The sequence below is a fragment of the Xiphias gladius genome, chromosome 5 (genome assembly GCF_016859285.1).
Source record: "Xiphias gladius isolate SHS-SW01 ecotype Sanya breed wild chromosome 5, ASM1685928v1, whole genome shotgun sequence".
NCBI classification, from domain to species: domain Eukaryota; kingdom Metazoa; phylum Chordata; class Actinopteri; order Istiophoriformes; family Xiphiidae; genus Xiphias; species Xiphias gladius.
Window position 1 is genome coordinate 10,210,456 of NC_053404.1, and position 21,735 is coordinate 10,232,190.

A 21,735-nucleotide genomic window follows, 5' to 3' on the forward strand; every position below is an offset into this window, starting at 1 on the left:
AGAATTTAAATAAATGCTGAAGAAGGAGAGTATGTGGTTTTATAACCAGAAGATTTCTCTTCCCTCATTTGCATAGATGCAGTAGCAATGGACAGTGACCTGATGTCTCAGGAGGTTGTTGTATGGTCCTGAGCGTGGGTCTAGGCAGCTGGACTGAGGCTAGCTTTAGCAGATAGAAGCCAGTCAGATACACTGCATCCATTGTCTGTCAGCATGAATCCCCACCATGTAGAATGGAATACTTAGGTAGACTGGTTTTGTATATATCCTTACAGCAACAGCATACACAAGCATCTATGAGCTGTGTTAGTTACAAAGTGGTGTAGTGTGGCGGTTACATTATCAGACAAACCCCCAAAGGTTAGAGTAAGGTAACAGAATAAATGTTTAATGATGGTGTCTTCAAAAAGCATGACAGGACAGCTTTCCTGTTGTTCTAAGATATAGTACACCATTATAGCACTGCAAAAGAAACAACCTCTACTAGAGATGTCCTCACCTGATCCTAAGAATCTGGGTTGGGCCAGATCTGGGCATATTTTAATGAATCAGTATCAGCCAAAATAACATTGATCAAAATCCAAACATTTAATTACTGTACTCTGCTATGTTTTGTCCACCTCAGCCTGCTAGTGTTGCGGTCCTCTCCTTTAAGACACCCAGTCTCTACAGTTTACTCTAGAGTACATTTTAAATAAGTTACTTTGTAGTTTTAACTGAGTACATTTTTACACAAGTAATTTTACTTCCACTTGAGTAAAATTTCTTTTAAGTAAGACTAGTGAGCGGCAATTCACATGCTGCTGCGTAAGCGTATTTTCTCATCTGAGGTTGTGTTAGTGGTAGCATTTTTGCTTTTCTATCACAACCCAGCTAATTTTGGTATTTTCTTCATTAGAGCAGTGAATTACCAACTTTACATTTAAATTTGCACTACTTCTGCTCAAGCGCTTGTAGCTTGCTCCTTCTTTTAGTGACTTTCATGCTAATCCCACTGTTGTTTTTACGCTATTCAGTTCAACTACTTCCTTTAGCTAAGCAGTTAGTGATGGCTTCTCTTTCTCTGACTCTCACTCTCCTGCTCTCTCTTGCTTGGTGTGTCTTGGGTCAACAAATTAACTTGTTCACAAGATTGTCGTGTTTTTGAAATTTAAGCGTAGAGGATTGTGATGTTTATTGCAACTTCAGAAACATCTACTGCCTTAAGGCTCAGACAGACCTTCAACACACAGCTCCACTCGCTCACTGGAGCTGCTCCAGTCTGCAAACGTGTTTTTCTGTGCCTGTAGCCTTTAGTGTTGATAGGCTATTAATTGTGACATTTAACCAATCAGATAGTGCTGTGAGTGGGACATTGCTCAAGACCAAAGGGTGGTGACTATACAGAGAGATGTGGCTGCATTAGAATACATTTTTAAATTAATCTATTGTATCGGCAATAGGATTAAAAAAAACGAAGATTCCGATAATTGTAAAAATGCTGAATATCGGATCCGATAGTCAGCCAGAACGATAATCGGTTGACCCCTACAGTAAACAGCTGTTAATGCTAACATTGGCTATGTAGCAGTAACAAAAACTTGCATTTAGCACCTTTAAGTAACATAAATATAGGTATGGTATCAGACTCAGTATCGGAAGATACTCAATGTGAAAGAGCTCGGATTGGGATCGGGGCCAAAAAAACTTAATTTGGACACCCTCTACAGTACCTTTTAATTTACCTAGTGTTGAAATAAATTCAGTCTGGGGAATGATATGCCCTCAGAGGGTGTTGAAAGGATGCATGGTGTAGCATATGATTAAATGGACTGTGTAACACTTTGTGATGTGGCACAGCATGATAACCTCACAGTGTGGAGTCCAGCTAGTCAAAAGAATAATAAAAGAAATGGTACATCATCTGGTAAGTATGATGATAGTTTGATTGGTTGGTCTGTGCTTAGCTTATGTAGTGCTATAAACAATTCAGATATTTAGTAAGGGTTCAGATTCTTTTGAATGTGAAAGTTTCCATGCATGTATTATCTTATACTGTACAAAAGCAAACCAGAAGCATAAAGGCTTCAGCTGACCAGCCACAAATGTCACTGATGTGATCTTTATAAATACACGACCAGTGACTGTTATCCATAAGCAGTTGATTGTACTGAGCATGTGTATGGATAATGACTGTGTTACAGGCTGCATTATATCTGCAGCTGTTGCTCTAAGCCACACGACACAGCAAGGCATCTCTCACCATTTTGCTAATTTGCAGCAAGGAAGCATGAATGGGTCTCTCTCTACCCCTTATTGGCTAGTCAGGTAGTTATTTGCTCATGTGATCTGAAGAACTTACAGGGTAACATGCAAGTCATTTAAATAGCCATACAGTAAAGGGTCAACAGTAAGTAACAGTATATCTAAGAAGTATGTGTGGTTTGCCATGTAAACCATAATATGGAATATCAGAAGGTGGCCATATAATCTCAGGACAAGAATCTGAAAGTTAATTTGTAGTTGCAGCCATCTACACTCTGCTACTTCCAGTAGGTCAAATAGTAGCTTCAAATGATGAGTTCTAGGTTAGGTTGTTTTAAACCATTATTTATGTTTTATTTATTTACATACATATAAATTTGGCACAATGGCAATGCAGGTCAACCACACAGCAAACGGTTCAGCACAGTTAAGGTTTATAACACCAGTTACAAGAGTTAATTTGATCAAGATTCAGAGGTACTCATTTTTAGCCTTTTGAAACAAACCTATCATTTGCACCTCTCCCTTAGTAGCACTGCATATTAGTTGGCCTAATCACACATGTTGTCTCTCTATTTTTTTCTCACTTTATATTGTCTCTCCATATCCTCTGTCCAGGGCAGGGGGTTGGTATTGTGTGAGAAGGTGATTAGCGATATTGTAGGAGTGTTGGCCAGGCTCCAAGCAGTTCGTGAGTTTGGCTCCGAATGACTGCCTGTTTATAACTGTGACTTTTATTAAGCTGTGTGTGTATCTGAGCATGTGTACATTAGTGTTTATATGCATGTGCAGTGGTCATGTCACAACATGGGTTATTATTGTGTGTTAGTGTTTGATTGGCACTGCTATTACTATGCATAGTAACTGTGGTACTTTTTCCACATTTGTGAATTAGCACTATACTAAATAAGTTTCATAGAAACTATGTTACTGTGTAGTTACACCAATTTATTACTGACCTTTTATTACCTACATGTATGGAATTCATATTTGCAAGTGTATAGCCTAGTTCAGGTACACATAGGGTAAGTGTGGTTTTAAATTATATGTATAACCATGTCCCAGGTAATAATTATATGCTCAGTTTATACACTAAGCTTACTTATTGTTACATTACATGGAATATATATTCAGAATTTTGAATATTGTGAAACACTTATGTGCACAGGTTTGCGTTCCTGCCTATGCATCCTTCATAATTAGTGCCCTATTGTTTCATCCCATTTATACAGCTGCATTCTAAACACCTGACAGTCTTGCCAAAACATCCCCTCCATTTAAAATAAAAGCTTGTATGATACCTGCTAACCATCCAGCCACTCTTGTCTTCATGTCTGCATCTGTATCAGCCCTTTTTAAATGTATCTCTTTGTTCCGTCTGAACTCTTGTACCAATCCCCATCTCCAATATATTTGCTTTGTTTATTCTACCGGCCAAAGCAGAATAACTATCCTCTGTGTGTCCATCTTTCCTCTTCCTTCATTCCCTGAAAGGTTCTTGAATTCCTCTCAATTGTTTTAGTGATATTTTTTTAAATCACGAACTAGCAGAGAGATAAAGAGGCTTCCTTCATTCAGCACACTGAAAAAGGCTCATTTGTAACAAGCGATTGAATATGAGATGGTGACACTCATGTATTCAAGCATACAGAAAGAGAGAGGGAGAGAGAGACTGTGCATGGATTTGTGTGTGTATAGCACAACCTGCCTGGCAGGAGTGCAGTGAACAGGTGACAGTCTGAAAAGCCAGATCTTTCGCAGTCCAGACAATACACACCACATGCACAGAACTGAAATATCAGCCAGGAAGAAATAAATGTACTGCTTTGTGTGTTGTAAAGAAATACTTTTTTACACATTTTTCGGCCATTGAAACACCATCACTGTACAGTCACAGGACTGAGAGTGTTTGTGTTTTGTGAATCTGCATGGTCAGACATTTGAACATCACACGCACACACGCACACAATCTTGAGTGCAAAGTCAAAGTTGGATTCAAGATTGAAGAATAATCTTACATTTTGAACAAATCAAGCAAACAACCATAAGCATCTACTTTATATACTTTTCACGCAATTGGTTTTCCTTCTTTACGTTTCCCTTGCTCTAACTACCAAAGCAACAGGTCTTTTTTCCTTTTTTAAAGGTGTAGGACTGTTCTATCACACACACCCAGACAAAGCCCAGAAAAACTCAAGGTCACTAATGTGTGTTAGCTAATTTGTAAAGAACCAATGGGTTTTTTTTAACTTGTTTTTTTCTTTAGTGATCAAAAAACCAATGATCTCAACCTGCAGTTATGCGTTTTTGCTCTAGGATAATACTAAATCATAATATCAGTTTCTCCACCAACAATGATTTTGTCATGTCAGGAAATTGTTTCTTGATTATCAGCTTCATTATTCACTCAGTCACTACTCCTTAGCTCTGCTAAGCCATGGCTTTAAGGCTAACAAAACCACACGCTACATTTGGCTTGACCTTTTACTGTATCTTTATATAAGAGAACAAATAGGCTAATCTTGCACTTGTATTACAGTGGAAGGAAAGTTAACTCCATATGCTAAGCTACCAGTCCAGCCTAGCTCAGTGAAATAGGAGTACAAATATGTTTACCCATCAGCTTTATCTTTTCTTTGCATGAACAATACTTTTGGCATTCCTATACTCAGATGTAAGGTTGTTGTTTGGTGGCATTAGTTTAGAAATGGACGTTTAACCTAAGTAAAGGTCTCAGCAAAGTTGATATTTTATGATTGATTTGTTTTTCCCCATGAAAAATCCGTCAAATTTTTCTTGGCTTAAGTATAACTTTCCCACAAAGTTTTTAAAGATCTCTGCTTTTAGCTGAATTTAAGTTTCCATCTGTTAGAAGGGTAGCCTAGTAGTTAGTTGCCATCCTCACTCACGCTCAGTGTTCAGCCTGGTTAAGGGTTCTTAAGCAAAATACTAATCCTTACTGCAGTGTGGCTACTGTCATGTAGCTGACCCTGTCACTTCAGACCTCCCCTCTGATGTGACAGGGTGTATAAAGCAATTTTTCTGGAGTATCAATGCATTGTCATGTTTTTAAGCTATGTGAGCTGTTTGACAGTGGACTCATCTAATTGTGTGGTTATGTTATTATATACTTGATTCACTGCTGTCTCTGTGTTTCTGTTCAGATCGAGCAGGCAGCATCAGCACCTTGGACTCCTTGGACTTTGCCCGTTACTCTGATGATGGCAACCGAGAGTCGGACGAGCGAGTGGCAGGTAAGATGAACCATATTGTCTGGGCTAAAAAGCAAGACTCCGCTTGCCTTGGGGAAATCAAAGATGGGAAAAAAAATCAGGATTGAAAGAGAAAATAATAGATTGTGAGGGTGGCATAGAAATAAAACAAATAACAACTGACAGTTGCATTAAAGAACACTGATGTCAGTTTAATCCAAGCTATCATAAAGTTTATATGTGCTTTTATTCTGTCACAGTGGCACTGCTGTATATCAGCTGCTTTAGTAGTAATTACAAAATAATGAGCATCTATTTGACGTCAGAATCCATACTAAAGAATAGTTTCATTGTTCATATTCACAGTATCACAATGGTTTGTTGCAATAGTTTTAAAACTGGACAGGTAGAGATAAAGTTTAATAATAGAATATGTGTTTCTACAATCTTGGTATTTGTCAAGATGTTCCACTTCCAACATGCAATATGTTGCTTTCTTCAACTTGGTAGAGCTGTATATGCGTCCTCAACTGCCACGCTGTTGAGTCAGTCTGTGGTATGTTTGGTACAGGACTTGTCTCAGCATTGTTTGAAATCACACTCCCTTCCTACCTGTAGCTTTGTCATGACACACCATTAGATAGTTTTAGTCAAATACATCAACATTTGAGTCTGAGACTGATGAGACCTGTGGGACTACAGAATACTGGTTGTGAGAGCAGCTGCTCAGTTACAAGCAGCATGTTGGTTTTCAGATGTTGTGTGATGAGTTTTTTCTACACTGTTGACTAAAGGAAAACTAATATATGTTTAAAACCTTAATTTAAATATAAATTCAGAAGGGACAGTGGTATCATGCAGGGACTATTCATATTATGTTAACTTATTCTCCCTCTTGTTTTCATCTCTCTATTTTATAATCGCCAACATGAAAACATTGATTTTTAGCCCTGCACTCTATGCCATAGTAAAGTAGTTAACATTATCCATTGCCAGCTTTCTGTAGTCATCCACCCATCTAATCAGTGTTAGTCAGTGAATCCTGAAGGCCCTATCCATAACTGCAGTATGGATTTATGGAATTGTGCACAAACTTGTTTAAACACTGGCATATTTGGTGCATTATGTTTTTTCTTTCTTTCTTTTTTTTTTACTGTGGTTTTACAGGAATACTCACCCTGACTGCTCACTGTAAAAGAATTTAAATGTGTATATTGGATTATGAGAGTAGAAAAAGGATTACTTTTTTGTACAGGTCAGAGTCTTAGGTAAAAGTCAATACACCTAAAATGTAAATGGTGAAATAGCTTCCTCATGATGTTGGGCTTTGGTCACTTGATGAAAAATAGACATAGAACTACAATAGCACTCAATAGAGCGCATACCTCTGCCAAGGCGAAAAATGCCCTATCCTGCAATGTTAAGGAAAGAGAGATAGATAATTCCTGGATCTGCCCCTTTAACTGGATCTGCGCCAAAATTTAATAGGTACTCTCATAGCCCATGCCCCATCCCTCGACCAAGTGTGGTGCAAATCAGTTCACTAGTTTCTGCATAATCCTGCCGACAAATAAACAAATAAACAGATCAACAAACTAACAAACCAACAAACAGACATGGGTTAAAACAACATCCTTGGTGGAGGTGATAATGCAAGGGCGCATTAAAAACCATGCAGCAGAGATGTTGGTTCCATGCTCCCAACTACAAATTATGCATCTTTTTAAAGTGACTGTTATTACGACACTGCCCACTTTCCCAAATTGGCACCTTCTCCCTCTTAAATCCCCCTCCCTTCTGTTCTTGCCGAAATGTCTGCCCCCAGCTGTCTGACTCTGGATTTTCTGGCTTTCTCCTGACGTTGATCAAACCCCAGTGAACAATACTGGACAAATCACTCCATCCAGACTAGCTTTTTGCTTATTTTCTTTTTTCCCTCCCAATTATTCAGTTCTTGGTTTGCCATTTTGTTGTACTTGCATCTTGTGCACTCTTGATCTGCTGGAAATGTTAGGGGTGATGGAGTCAGAATAGGTATATTGTATCAGAAAAATCCCCCTGCTGTATTGCTGACATTTCCTTTAGGTGTTGAGAATTGAAATTACACAATCTAACCTATCTATCATTAAGAAAGACTTATAAGGATGATAACCTGCTCTTTACATTTCCCTTGATGGTTGGTTAAGTCCTTAAATGAAGAAATACAAAACAGACTACAACACCTGTTGAATCACAGTCCTAGAAATTAGATAACAGATTTGGGGACAACAACAGGATCAGATCAGATGGCAGATCTTCAGTGTACAGCTATGCAACATAGTTTTCCAGCTCCATAGCTTCTTACTTTTTGCGTGTGATTTTTATCTAACGTGTCCAAAATCTTGTGTGTACTTTTTCTTTATTTGGTATTTGTTTAGCCTTTCAAATTCCATTGTGCAAATGAACAATTTCATCCAAACGTCTGCTGCTTATGATTGTATACGATGTGTTAATATGAATTATGCTCTTTTTTTTAAATGAAAAAAAGGAAAACAGTAACATGTTCTGACATTTTGACTTTGATTTAGCTTAGATTGTGTTGTTGATAGTATAATTGCTTAGACTATTAAGAAGTTAAAAACCTGAGCATTGTCCTTTGACTGGCTTGAAACCTAATTATTTAATTGCTTAGAGGTTAGGATTTTGCCTTCATGAAATCCTGTGTCAGACAGCTCCTAGATTATCAAGGCTACATTTCAGTAGCTTGAATAGTATTACTCAGCTCAGCTACAATTGAAGTAACTTTGGACTACCATTTCGTAAGTCAGACACATCAGTGCTATTAATGGGAGAAAAACAAGGGCAGGAAATCCTACTATTGAGACATGTCTCAATACATTATACACTCTTATCAAACAAACTGCCATCCAGCCAGCTTTACCATGATCCTCTGCTGCATGCATTACTTAGACCCATGATTTGCATGCATCCTTTTTGGTGTTTTTGTTTTATGACTCTTAAGATCTTTTGTGTGGTTGGTTGTTTTGTTTTTCATGCCCATCTTTGTTTTATTTGTTTCCTGTCTTTGGTTGGATGCACTTCCTGTGTGTGTTGTCACTTCCTGTCCAGTGCTGGAGTTTGAGCTACGGAAAGCAAAGGAGACCATTCAGGCTCTGCGCGCCAACTTGACTCAGGCAGCAGGTGTGGCGTACTTTAACTTCTTCTCCACCTGAACCCTCTTTTGTTAAAGCTTTCTCTCTCTCTGTTTCAAAGAGAATTCCTTTAGTTGAATAACTCTGAGCATCCTTTCAAACTCATCCGATTTTTTTTCTCAATTTTCTCAGAGAGCGAAGTGCCCTCTCAGGAGAGAAAAAACTTCAAGTCAAGTCCTGAAATTCAGGTGGGGAATTTTTAAGTGCTGAAAATCCAAAGATTTGTGAATTTCTTTTCTTCTTTCTTTTCTTTTCAAATGAATCGAAAGATTAGATGGGTTTCACTGCTAGGTCTTGAGTAAGTAGTTTTACAGCTTCTCTTTCCTGTTTTTCTCAGGAGCCTATACGCCCACTGGAGAAAAGAGCCTTAAACTTCCTTGTGAATGAATATTTATTAAAAAATGAATACAAACTCTCATCCATCACCTTCTCTGATGAAAACGATGATCAGGTAAAGATTTTCCTGGCTGCCTCATGTTTTAAAGACAGAATGACAGATGTCTAAATGGAGTTAAGCTTTTATATATAATTTATTTCTGCCTACTTTTCAGTACAAATTCTTTATTCCTAAAGCAAATTAAGAGTTATCAGACTTGCATGAAGGCAATGGTCTAAGTTCAGTGGTAGGGTCATTTGACCATAAATAAATTTAACAACTGGGATCAGCTGTCGTGTTATGAACTCGCATCGTGTCCTACTTTATCTATTCAGAGGACACCCCCACTTCTGCCACATCTAAGTACTGTTTACGTATTTACTTTTCTATTTGTTTACAGGACTTTGAGTTGTGGGATGATGTCGGCCTCAACATCCCCAAACCCCCTGATCTATTACAGCTCTACAGGAACTGTGGCACCCCCGTCCCCTCACGGAACACAGTCGATGTGTCAGTAGGGGTGGATTTTAGTGATCTTCCGGGAAACTGCATAACCCAAGATTCCCCAAAGAAACCTGACCACTCACAACATGTATGTACAAACAGTACACGTATGGGTGGAAGTCATTGCGCTGCTTTTCTTCATGAGCTGAACCTTACATCCACGTTGCACTATTGGAGCTACCTGAGGGATTCAGTGACATGTTTTGCTTTTGCTGCATGAAATACTTTGTGATAATGAAATAGTTGTGGTTCCAAAGTAGAGATAGCAAGTTCATTATCACTGACACACAGCCCTCTTGTTTGTATAAGTTGTATTCTTGACAGAGACTGACATACTTCTTTAATTTTTTTGCCTGAAACTTATTTAAGCTGCGCCCTGTCTAAACAGTACAAAGAGATCTGGTCTTTTTTTTTTTACCGTGAAATTACTTCTACAACAACTTTTTTGAATGCTATCATTCAGCGACACTACTGTTTAGCAGCTACTCCACGGTCTTATTGTTTACACCGGGGACCAGCTGATGCCATGAAGCCGACCAGCCTGGTGACTAGAACAATGGACATCCCCACACAAATCATAGGAGGGTGCAGTGGAGGAATGAAGAGATGAGGGAAGAGAGCTGGGTCCAGACTAGAAAGACTGATGGAGAGGAGTGTGTCTCCCTTCTGTCATCATGGCAACTTGAGATCACTAATAAGATGGACAAGCTAGTGGGCCTAGTAAGGAATCAGAGGGATTTTTCATGAGCGTAGTGTTATGTGCTTCACAGGAAGATTCTCCGGTCTCATCAATACCATTGATGGTTTTCAGACAGTTCGGGCAGACAGGAGAAGGAATGTTTGTGCAGCCCCGAAATTGACCTGTTAGCCGTTGGGCTACGTCCATACTACATATCCAGAGTGTTCTCACATGCCATCTTGGTTATTGTTTACATCCACCCCTCAATTAACTCTGGCAACCATCAGCTCTGTTGCCTTGAGACTCCAGACTCTGCACCCAAGTGCTTTCTTCATGATGTCTGTGCACTTCAGCTGGAAAGACTCTCCCCACTTTCACTCACTTACTGTGTATTTATTATTATTACTATTTATAATGGGTTTTACTTTTTTACTTATTACTTCATCTTTCCTATCTGTGTGTTGTGCAATTGTAACAAAACAATATCCCTTTGGGGATCATTAAAGTTTTTGTGATTCTGATTGTGATATCACCAACTCACCAAGAGTTTTGACCTACTGGAGTATCTGCTCTTGATCTCAGAGCTTTTTTTTTTTTTCCCTCTATAGCCAGAGACAGAAGTCATGCAAGAGTTGGAGTACCAGATCAGCCTCCTCAAAAATGAGAAGCAGAGCCTAGCTGAGCAACTCAAGAAACTGCAGAGGTGTGTGCATGAGCGCATATTTGTATTCATATACTAGTAAATCAGTCTGCATGTAAGACTGGCTGAGACACTGCCTACAGTTATGCTACATATCTTAAAAATCATAATACCACTATTAGTATGCCATGGTGCTAGGGTTTCCTCTATTTATGCAGCAGGTATGTGCCAACACAACAAGAACATTCATCACCACGACAAGGGGAAAATAAAAAGCATCCATAAAAATCTAAAAATGTTTTCAGCACTCCAGTTGGCATTATTACCATAACTGTGACCACAACTGGCCATGAGGTGGAATCAGTATGGAAATTTCCCCCAAGCACCACTGCTGGATTTAATTACAGAGAAAACCCTGCTTAGGTACATAAATGGAACTTATTTTCCTTCAATGTGGAATCTTTAATTGCCACCATTAAGATTCAGACAAATTTACTTTACCACAATACAAAATTGATGAGGCATTGTACAGAAATGTTCTACCACTACTTCTGGATGGTAGACCTTAGGAAGTATGTAGTGTTTTTTGACAGGCTCTCTCATTTCCTCTACCTCACAGCGAGATTCAGACACTGAAGAGGACTGTATCCTCCCCACCTCCAGCCACTCTGGACCTGGGCTCCCAGAATACATCCAACCCTTTCTCGTATTCCACCACCACCATTCCTAATTCCTCCACTAACCCTCTTTCTGTGGTATGTGGTCAGTTTGAATATGCAATGGCCAGAATTGAAAAAGTGATAGAAAGTCAACAAAACATTCAAATGATTCCATTGTGTTTGCACATTTGTTGATGGACTTTGACAGGAGCTCACACATTTGACCCATTAACCCTAACTTGATTTCGTCTTACCCTCAGCCTCCTACCGATAATGGCCAGTATCTTGACATCAGAGGGGTTTCAGAGCCTGAAATTAACCTGAACCACCCCTCGACTCAGAACAAATCACATTCCGACAACAAGCTTAAGAGTAGGCCTCCTGTCCAGTTTGATAAACCGAACAGGTGAGTGTAAAGTCAGACATACAAGAAAGTTGGAAAACAGAGAATGTAAATTTTCAAAATATGTATGCTGTCTAACTATCCTAAAAAATCTGTATATGCTTCCTGCAAATTTATAAATACACGCAAAAAAATGACAGCTCGTGTGTGAATGATGTTGCATTTGTCTGTGCATTACTTGACATTTATGGGTTATAAAATAGATTATCTTAATTAATCCTTTCAGATTTTTCTGTAAGGTACCTGGATCTATAATACAGAAAATGACAGAATATTCGGAACTGAATATACCATTCAGTGTAGCTACTAAACTTTACCACTAGATGGAGGTAGTTAACAGACTATTTAGCCACAGTGGACAAGACATCAATTATTAGGCGAGTTGCTGCCCTCTTGAGGAAAAATGTGGGTTATGGCAATTCGTTCATTTCCTCAGAGCACAAAGCAGTACTAGTGGGAATTGAACTCTTCACTTTTGGTCATGTATAAATGTTTCTTACCACTATCCCACCCATGCCGTAGAATGTGTAGTGTTGACAACTAGTTAATCATCTGGTTAACGGAATACTGTGTTTCCTATATACACTCATAATTTTAATTTAATATCTTGAAGCCAAACTCTATCTATCCATTGTTTAGTTTTTTTTATTATTATTATTTTTTATTCCACTGAAATACACAGCAGTTTCATGGGGGAGTGGCAGCACTAAGCTGTCAGGGAAATATCTTGTGGAGCACAGATTAAGTGGTGCAGACTGTAGTGACTGTTTTTTGCTGTTGTTTGTTTGTTTTGTTTGTTTGTTGTTGTTTTTTTTTGTCTCTTCTTGGTTGCGGGGACACAGGAAGTTATCCCCAGCCTTCCAGCAAGCCCTGCTGTCCTTCTGCAGAATGTGCTCTGACAGCCGCCTGGGAGCAGAGGTCAGCACGCACTCTTTCATGTACACATACAAACAGCACAGTCATAAGAATACAGCATACAATGTCCCTCTTGTTTCCAGGTGTCTCGCATTGCAGACAGCGAGGAGAGTGTGATGTTAATGCTTGGCCGCTGTCTCCCTCACATCGTCCCAAATGTCCTTCTTGCTAAACGAGAGGTAACCCCACTTCTGCTGCTCCTCTTGCTCTTCTTGTACTCCCCTGTATCCCTTTCATTATTGCTATCATCATAGGCTTCTCTTAGTGTCCAATAAATACACACACATCAGCAAGGCTAAGCAGGGTTAAAATTTAAGGAGAGTCGCAGAGAGCACAGTCATCTTCAACTCATAAATTCCTATCCAAGCCATGCCTATGTAGATGGTCATTGAACCAATTCTAAACAACTCAAGTGTCATGGTTAAAAGTGCTGTGTGTTGCATAATTTGTTAGTATGTTTAAATGTGATACCTTAGCAAATTAATGTCAAGATAAGCTATCTTAACATTATTATTATTCTGTATTGTCAGTTCAGTGCCAGATACAACATTCTCCATAAACCCCATAAAAAAAGAATTCAGAATTTTTGTCTTTGTAATGCGTTGCTTAAGAGGATGAACATGTTGAAAGTAATTTTTCTGTTGGTGATTTACCCATTTCACCCTCTGCTATTGTGAGAAAGATTTAGTTCTGTTTGCATTGAAAGAACACCACTCTATTGTTGGTGTGTGCCACAAGGCATTCCCAAAATTCAACTAACATGCAATGTAGTGTTACTCACAGTGTAGAGGCTGCAAGTCTTCTTGGCAGTGCTCTAATTAGTGTGATTTCTGGTTTGTTTATGACAATCATACTAATGTGTTAAACTTAAATAACTAATTCTGTACTTAGCACTTTTATACTTCTTGCCATTTGCAGATTTGACTGTCTTCTGCCAGCAAGCTCTATGAGTAAAGAGCTCATTAGGAGATTTAAACATAGACCTTTGTAACCTGCAAATATCCAGCTGACTTGTGTCTATCTATTGACTGGTAATTTCACTTTCTTTTATGATAGTGTTTGTGTTTACCAGCGTCAACATAATTTCTCCTTTGCTGTTTCTGTCCCCCACTCACATTTGCTATCCTTTTTGTCTTCAATAGTTTTATTTTTATTCTTCTCTTTTCATCTCATTCATTCTCTCACTCTCATGCATGCCTCTCTTCTAGAGAATGGTTGCACATCTTTGTCAGGTGAGTCTTTCACTCACTCACCTGCATGGTTCTCACATGACCTGTACACCAAAAATATGTAACTAATACTCCACTTCTGCTGGCTACAACTGCTGTCACAAAGACTGACTTGCTAGAATTTTTCATTTTTTTAATTAGCGATAGCTCTGTCATTTCTGTAAAGTGCTAATGACTGTTGCTATGCTATATTGTATTATCTTAAAAGAAAATATGAAAATTGATTTGTAGACAAAATATTAACTAAGATGCAATTATGGCCTAAGGTATACAGTTTTAGCCTTAGTTGGGTCATGTACTGTATGTCTCTTAAACCCAATGTATCTTTATCCTTTTCTCATTGGATCCTGGTCGATTTTATTTGCTGCAACTTTTATCACCTACCTAAATGGCTCTTGAGATTTTGAGAGTTATTTTAATGATTCTGATTCTGATTTTTAGCAATGGAATGAAAATTAGATTTATGCTATATTCTTATGGCTAAATAAAACCAAAGAAATTTGTTTTTTAAGTCCTTGATATGAGGTATGCAGTGTCTCCAAGTAAGTAAATGTAAACCAACTTTCTCCCTAGAAGTATTTAGGAATATGTTTGCCTTTGTTTTCAAAAGTTGAGTGTAAATTTCTTCCGAGTAATGAAGAGGAAGGAGATTTTAAAATGGATTAGGCATTAAAAAGCTATTACTCCTTGCAAGCTAGGATTCAGACACCTGTACAGGTGTTCTGTCTACACGTGACTGCTTGCATGCAATTTGTATCTGTGTGTGTTCATGTGTATACAAATGTTATGTGTTTGGATTTTGCATGCAAAATGTTGAAACATGTTAATAATACGAGGTATAAAATGGAGTGTTTTAAGAGGTTAATCTGGTTGGGGTAGTTCTCAGTCAGGCTGCTTTGCATGTCACCATGGTTATGGAGTTTTAATTAACCACTGACAGTTATGGAGAACTTAATCTCCTTGTAAAATCCAGATAAGCAAACTGAAGGAAGAGGATAGCAAAAAAAATTATAACACAGCAGAATACCGAGACCTCTGAGGACCTCTTGAGTTATGTGGACTTTGTACTATGTCCGTTAGATTCACCAACCATGAAGTCGTATGCACACACACTTACACACACAGGTGCTCACACTTCCATCTTGCAACTTGGAGCTTTCTAACCACCACAAGCCTGGAGACACACCTTTAGTTGTTTGAATGTGACACCCACTTAAGAACAAAAGGTCTTTGACTTGAAACGGTAGAATGATGCATTGAAATTGTGCCTGCCACCTGGCCTTATTATCACACACTGTAAATCATTAAACATTATGTTTTTCTTCAATATACTGCACTGTACAGTAGCTTAACGTTATGTGTGTTCTTTGTGTAGCTCTGCATTATTTGTATTTTCTTTTTTGTGAAAAAGGCTTGATTTATGGTCAGAACTGTTTTCTTAATTCTGTTTAATATACATTAAAGCATTTACGGGCTTTCCAAGAAGTGGTATCACTATAAAGAGGGTAAATATAAGTTGTAATAATTGACTTCCTTTTTTTTCCTTGCCAGATTAACTGTGATCTTTAACGAACTACTGGCAAGATAAAGAATACGGAGAGTTTTATTAGGGCTGTTACAAGTCAAAAGATCAGGAGTCAAGGTATTACTCAAATCACAGACAAACTTCGAAATAGTAATGCATTTTAATGTCAGTGCAGAAGTGTGTATTTAAAACACAAACCAGTCAAAATAGAATAGACAGGAGAGATTTTGTGATTAAAGCATTACAGAAGCACAAACCTTGGGATGTAACAAATTTGTTTCTCCCCCTTAACAAAATAAAAAAAGGTCACAGAGTTTTACATTGCAATGCTTTTCAAAGTCTGATAAAAGAACAAGACTAAGAGTCTAAAGCCAAGCTAGCAGCTCTGTGAGGCTGTATTACGGTGGCACTTTAAGCTAAATACTAATGCCAGCATGCTAACATGCTCTCAAAAACATTGCTAACATGCTAATTGTAAGTAGGTGTCCTGTTTGCCATTTTCACCATCTTAGTGTAGCATGTTAATTGTTAATTTTCACATTTGCTTATTAGCACTAAACACAAAGTACAGTTGAGGCTGATGGAGGCTGACGTTTTGATGGCACAAAGTGCAAAGTCAGAGGATTACCAGTTATCAATCCTTTTGGATTATTTTGGACATACCTAAGGGGAGCATCGAGGTGTGTACAAACTTTCATGGCAATCCATTCAATAGTTGTCGAGAAATTTCACTGAAAACCACAGATGTCTACCTCATGTTGGTGCTAGAGGAAAAATTAGAGGATCATTAAAGTCAGTAGGATACATTGTCTGGGCACCATGGATATCTACTATATTTTGTTTCAATCAATCCAGCATATTTTGAGATATATCAGAGGATAAGTGAAAACTTTGACATGCTGTTGGCATTAGAGGAAAAGTCAGGCGATCAAAAAGTTATTAGCATTCATTCGCTGGGGACCATGAATGTCTGTACAAAATTTCATGGCAATCGATCATTAATAGTTGTTAAGTCTTGACCAAAGTGGTGGACCAACTGACATTCCTAGAGCCTGGCATGGCTAAAAAAGATTGAAAAGAATAGACACGTGGAGGAGAGAAGTCTATGGATGTCACTGGATGCAATCTCTTGCACATCGTGGTCCTTGGACTGGAATGTGCGGTAGCTCTGCTCTTTGAAGTAAAGCAACAGGCCCCCTGGCATCTGGGTTCTGGCGTCGTGCTTTCCACTCTACCTGCCCACAATGTTTACCCAGCACTGGTCAGATGTTTAACCTCCAGAAGGAGTGTTCACATCAGAAACACGAGTCCACACAGAGATAGAACAGGGTCTATCTTTATGAATACCTTTTTTTATGTTTTATGGGGCCAGTATTGTTGAGTTTCCAAAAATGATGTATGGTATTTTCAGGGGGCAGGACAGATGATTATTGAATGTGACAGTTAAATTTGGCTGAATTCAGTTAATTTGCAGGTTTTTGCTGCTTTTTACTGCTTGAGCTGATTTCACACAGATTGAACTTGTCATGTAACCACTTAAAATGACCCTCTGAAACTTAAATGCCATATTTTTACTTTTTAAAATTGGCCAACATGGCACTGACTTCAGAGTGTTGGTCTAGGCTTGAGCGAGTGACTCATCACAGCATATCTTTACCAAAGTCTCTCTGTCAGGTCCATCTGTCCATCCAGCATTGGGGTTTTTCTCATTCTTCCAGCACTTGGCAGGAAAATTTATCTTCCTGGAAAAAAAAAAACAGTTTGTTTTGAAAAAAAAACATTTTTAACTGTATGCACTCTCTAATTTGGGTGTGTGTGGCAGGAATGTAGGGCTCACCACAATTTGGCCGTGGAAGCCCTGTATCAAGGGCAGCTGAGCTCTCTCCCTCCTGGCTGGAAGGCCAATGAACTCTGTCTGAACTCTGTGATAGAGCTGTGTTTCAGTAGGGTAACTAGTGCATTACGTATGTGTGTGTCTATATGCAGCTGTGTGCATGCATCATCTAAGTTTCTACAGTATGTGTCTCTACTTGTATGTGTGTGACTCCAAAGCCAAATGAGTCAAGGTGTATCACTAACAAGGTATTGAATGTAACCATGTTTTCACCAGTGTTGGCAGACTCCTATTGGTTTCAAAGGTAATCCCCTGTGTTTCTTTTTTCGCTGTGACTGTTCCGTTTTTCGCTCCTCTTACCAATAAACACCTTGTCCCCCTCAGCTCTCCCCCAACTCCATAGACTTCCAGGCCTGCTTTACTGCTACCAACCATCCTTTCCCTGTGTTTTTCAACCTCACTCTACTTTTGCAAAGTCATCTAAACTGATGCCAACTCTCCCTGTCTCTCTTCTTCTCTTCTTTAGGAGTTGATTCCACTCATCTTGTGTACCGCCTGCCTTCACCCAGAGCCTAAAGAGAGAGACCAGCTCCTCCACATCCTCTTTAACCTAATCAAGAGACCAGATGATGAGCAGAGGTGTGTGTAGACAGGATAATATGCAAATAGTTTATTTTGCTGATAAACTTCTTCCTGGATATCATTGTTTAGACTCAAGATAGGCAGACGAACTTCAAGTTTATCTAGCACTGTGTTCTCATACAGTATGTTTTTGTGTGTGTATGTGTCTTTCTAAAGACAAATGATCTTGACGGGGTGTGTTGCATTTGCGAGGCAAGTGGGTCCAACCCGTGTCGAGGCTGAACTACTTCCTCAGTGCTGGGAACAGGTATGGTACACACACTGCAGGTGGATTTTGATATTGCATATACTGCCATTGATTTTCACACGTGCTCCAAAAAGTAAACCAGAATTTGTTCCAACTCTTGGCTGCAATAAATAAATGATACTAAATTATACTAATGATGATACTAATGATACTAATAAACTATATCAACTACTCCATCCTCATAGACAAAAGTTAATGATTCATTTTAAATCAAAACATTTTAAATTCTATTTATAGACAGTGTCTTACTAGAGAACACAACAGTAATATATATTCATTCTTTATTTCTGATTTCCAAGTTCTGCGTTTCCAAGTAATTTTAAAATCCTGTATTCATTATTATACTCAAGTACTTAAGTGTTAGCATTATAAATTCATATTAAATCAGTATGCAATCTCTACTTGCAAAAATTTTCTTGCCATAGTAACAGAAATTTTGGTTTTGTATTATGTCACCTTCGGTTTCAGTATGTATTTGCTGTTGTATTTTTTTCTGAAAAGCCTTTTGTGACACTTTTTTCTTTATGGGGCATGTCTCTGGCCAAGGCTCTTTTGTTGTTTTCACTTTGTTGCTCACACACTGTTTAAGGATTCAACAATACAAAGAAAAAATGCTGCAAGAAATGCACAAAGCTCTAAATATGTTCATTTGTACAATGTATTAGAAAAAAATATCAGTTTTGTCTTGCTTTTTGTGAACATAGAGTAACATTCAGTGTTGTTGTAATTGCAGTTTGTGATTCTGAAATTCGCTATCATTACCTCCATAGTGTCCCTGACTTGGATGTGATAGCAGTTTTGTTATCATTGCCACCTGTGTCACTTCATACAACATATTTATGATCAACAAAATCTGCTTCCATGGCAACAACAGTTGCCAGCAGTTTGGAGGCTGAGAATCTGCCTAAAAAGATAAATAGCTGTTTCCAGAGGGTCAGCATGTTGATGATACTTGAGTTGTTTCCATTCCATGGTGGCTGCAGTGCTGTCTGCTTCTCTCCTCCTTCCACAACTTCTGTTCCACTATTGCTTTCAACACACTTTTCTCTACATTTTGTTTTCTTCTGCTGCAGATTAACCACAAATATCCAGAGAGGAGATTGTTGGTTGCAGAGTCCTGCGGAGCCTTAGCACCGTACCTGCCTGTGAGAATATTTTTTGCATATAGAGTTAAAAGGGGCTATGCATGAATAATATGAATAAAATATGAATTAATTATCTGCATCTATCTGTTTTACTTTCTTTCTCTACAGAAGGAGATCCGTAGCTCCCTGGTGTTGTCCATGTTGCAGCAGATGCTTACTGAGGATAAGGCTGACATGGTCAGAGAAGCTGTGGTCAAGAGTCTGGGTATCATCATGGGTTATATAGATGACCCAGACAAGTACTCCCAGGTATGTGTGTTTTGAGAGGAAACTGTCTAGGGACTTAATTATGATTTTTACTACCACCCTACATTTAACTGTCACTATTGCTAAAGGATTTTGCAACAGTTCCTCTTGCTGTTGAAACAGTGTTTCAGCAAGCACGTCAAAAAACACAGTTAAATAGCCATAGGGGATAAAATGTTTGGTATATATGCTTGTGGGTGATCTTTTGGGTTTGTGTACACGTGTGTTCCGTCCAGGGTTTTGAACTAATGCTGTTATCCCTTGGGGACCCATCAGAGCGGGTGGTCAGTGCAGTCCACCAGGTCTTTATTCCAGCCTTTGCTGCCTGGACCACAGAGCTGGGCACACTGCATACTGCACTCATCCCTTCTTTGTTGGCACGTATAGAGAAACTACTTATGGTAAGGGCCTGTATGTTGACATTTCATACTCTTGTTTACATAAAGTACATCTACGTATGTGTGCATGCCTGTCATTTCAGGGCTACAGATCTTGGCACCATGCATGCAATTATCTGTACTACCTCACATTTGCTCTCCTCATTTCTCTCTTCCTCGTTCCTACCTACTGTACCTCCCTCTTTCTGTAGCAAGCAGAACATGGTCTGGATGAACACAAGTTACACGTGTTCCTGTCAGCCCTACAGTCTCTCATCCCTCCTCTGTTTGCTGTGGTGCTACAGAATGCGCCCTTTACCAGCAGAGCCAAACTCCATGGAGACATACCTGCAATAGAGGGTAGAAAAACTGCACATATACACACAAAAGTTAAGTAGAAGTCAAGTAGAAGAGATTTACTTTAGAGGACAAAAATCCTAAAATTAAGTATTCTCAATATTCCAACTATTTACAATTCATTCAGTTTCTACTGGAGTATTGAAATTCACTTTTAATAATTAAAACATAAAAAATATATACTCCAGTAGAAAGTGTATGAATTGTAAATTGTGAATGAATCATCGAATTAAATCATTTCCTGAATTTCCATTCTGATCTTGTATCTTGCAGTAACACGGTTCCCTAGGCCAGCTTCTCCCCTCCAGGATATAGCCACCATCATAGGCAGCAGGGAGATGCTGAGTGTCCTCCTGCTATTCTATGACCACCAGCTAGAGCATGAAGGAACCACTGGCTGGGACAGCCTGTTATGGGTGGTCAATCAACTGTGAGAAATTTGCACAAACACTTACACGTTTAGATATATAAATATATAAAGACAGTTATTGTATTCAGAAAGATATATATATACGCACGATGCAAATAGAGCCATATGGGTAAAGGTTTGTTCATCATCACAAAATCAGACACAAATATTAACACATACTGATGTCAATCTGTCTGCTCTGTCTCCAGCCTTCCTCAGCTCATAGAGATTGTGGGTCGGATCAATGTGACATCATCGACTTGCGTCCATGAGTTCTCTCGCTTCTTCTGGAGGTTCTGTCGCACCTTTGGCAAGATCTTCGCTAACACTAAGGTAAAGCCATGTGACTTATCAATATTAAATATTGTGCGTAGGATACCAGAGCTGTTTGGTGCTGACATTTGTTCCTAAAGTTATACTAGTTGCTCAGTTCAGTTTATCTGAATCTTATCACAAATTTTCATTTTTGAATGGCTGAATTTCTAAGTTCCCATTTTTTGGTACACTACTCCTTTAGCCTTTTTTGAGACTCTAAATTCTAAATGTAAAATTTAGGGACTGTTTTGTGCCATATCATGCACGCTACTTTTTGTTAAAAATCTCACGAAATAATCCTTCACTTTTGCTCCTGAGATGATTGATGTGTAAAGTACACTTAAGCAGCATTACACATGTCAGTGACGATGCACAATGCTGATTATTTTTAGGTATCTGGAATAATTGTTTACCAAGTAAGGAGCAATGAATGAGTGAATATGTGTCTGAATTCAACCACAGAAAGTGACACTATTCTATGCAGTACTAAATAAGATCAGAGAGTGGACTGTATTTATTGGGGGTTCATTGTGAGTCCACACGCAGTGGTACCCATTGTCCCTTTCTCTGACCTTGTAAATATTTC

General features: G+C 38.7%; 1 protein-coding gene across 7 annotated transcripts in view; it reads left to right on the forward strand.

The window, feature by feature from the left end:
• The window catches only part of relch (RAB11 binding and LisH domain, coiled-coil and HEAT repeat containing), a 37,268-nt gene that overhangs the window by 3,621 nt on the left and 11,912 nt on the right, over positions 1-21,735 (forward strand). For 4 of the 7 annotated variants that reach the window (XM_040126593.1, XM_040126596.1, XM_040126595.1 and 1 more), the window contains exons 2-20: positions 5,409-5,498; positions 8,565-8,636; positions 8,780-8,835; positions 8,985-9,098; positions 9,424-9,615; positions 10,815-10,909; positions 11,466-11,601; positions 11,766-11,911; positions 12,751-12,826; positions 12,907-13,002; positions 14,032-14,055; positions 17,938-18,050; positions 18,210-18,300; positions 19,374-19,445; positions 19,554-19,694; positions 19,928-20,092; positions 20,281-20,428; positions 20,699-20,855; positions 21,044-21,167. In XM_040126593.1, the coding sequence (XP_039982527.1) occupies positions 5,409-5,498; positions 8,565-8,636; positions 8,780-8,835; positions 8,985-9,098; positions 9,424-9,615; positions 10,815-10,909; positions 11,466-11,601; positions 11,766-11,911; positions 12,751-12,826; positions 12,907-13,002; positions 14,032-14,055; positions 17,938-18,050; positions 18,210-18,300; positions 19,374-19,445; positions 19,554-19,694; positions 19,928-20,092; positions 20,281-20,428; positions 20,699-20,855; positions 21,044-21,167 (2,108 nt within the window). Of the gene's footprint in view, positions 1-5,408; positions 5,499-8,564; positions 8,637-8,779; positions 8,836-8,984; positions 9,099-9,423; positions 9,616-10,814; positions 10,910-11,221; positions 11,270-11,465; positions 11,602-11,765; positions 11,912-12,750; positions 12,827-12,906; positions 13,003-14,031; positions 14,056-17,937; positions 18,051-18,209; positions 18,301-19,373; positions 19,446-19,553; positions 19,695-19,927; positions 20,093-20,280; positions 20,429-20,698; positions 20,856-21,043; positions 21,168-21,735 lie in introns of those variants that run through there. The other 3 variants (XM_040126592.1, XM_040126591.1, XM_040126597.1) reach the window with 2 other exon arrangements.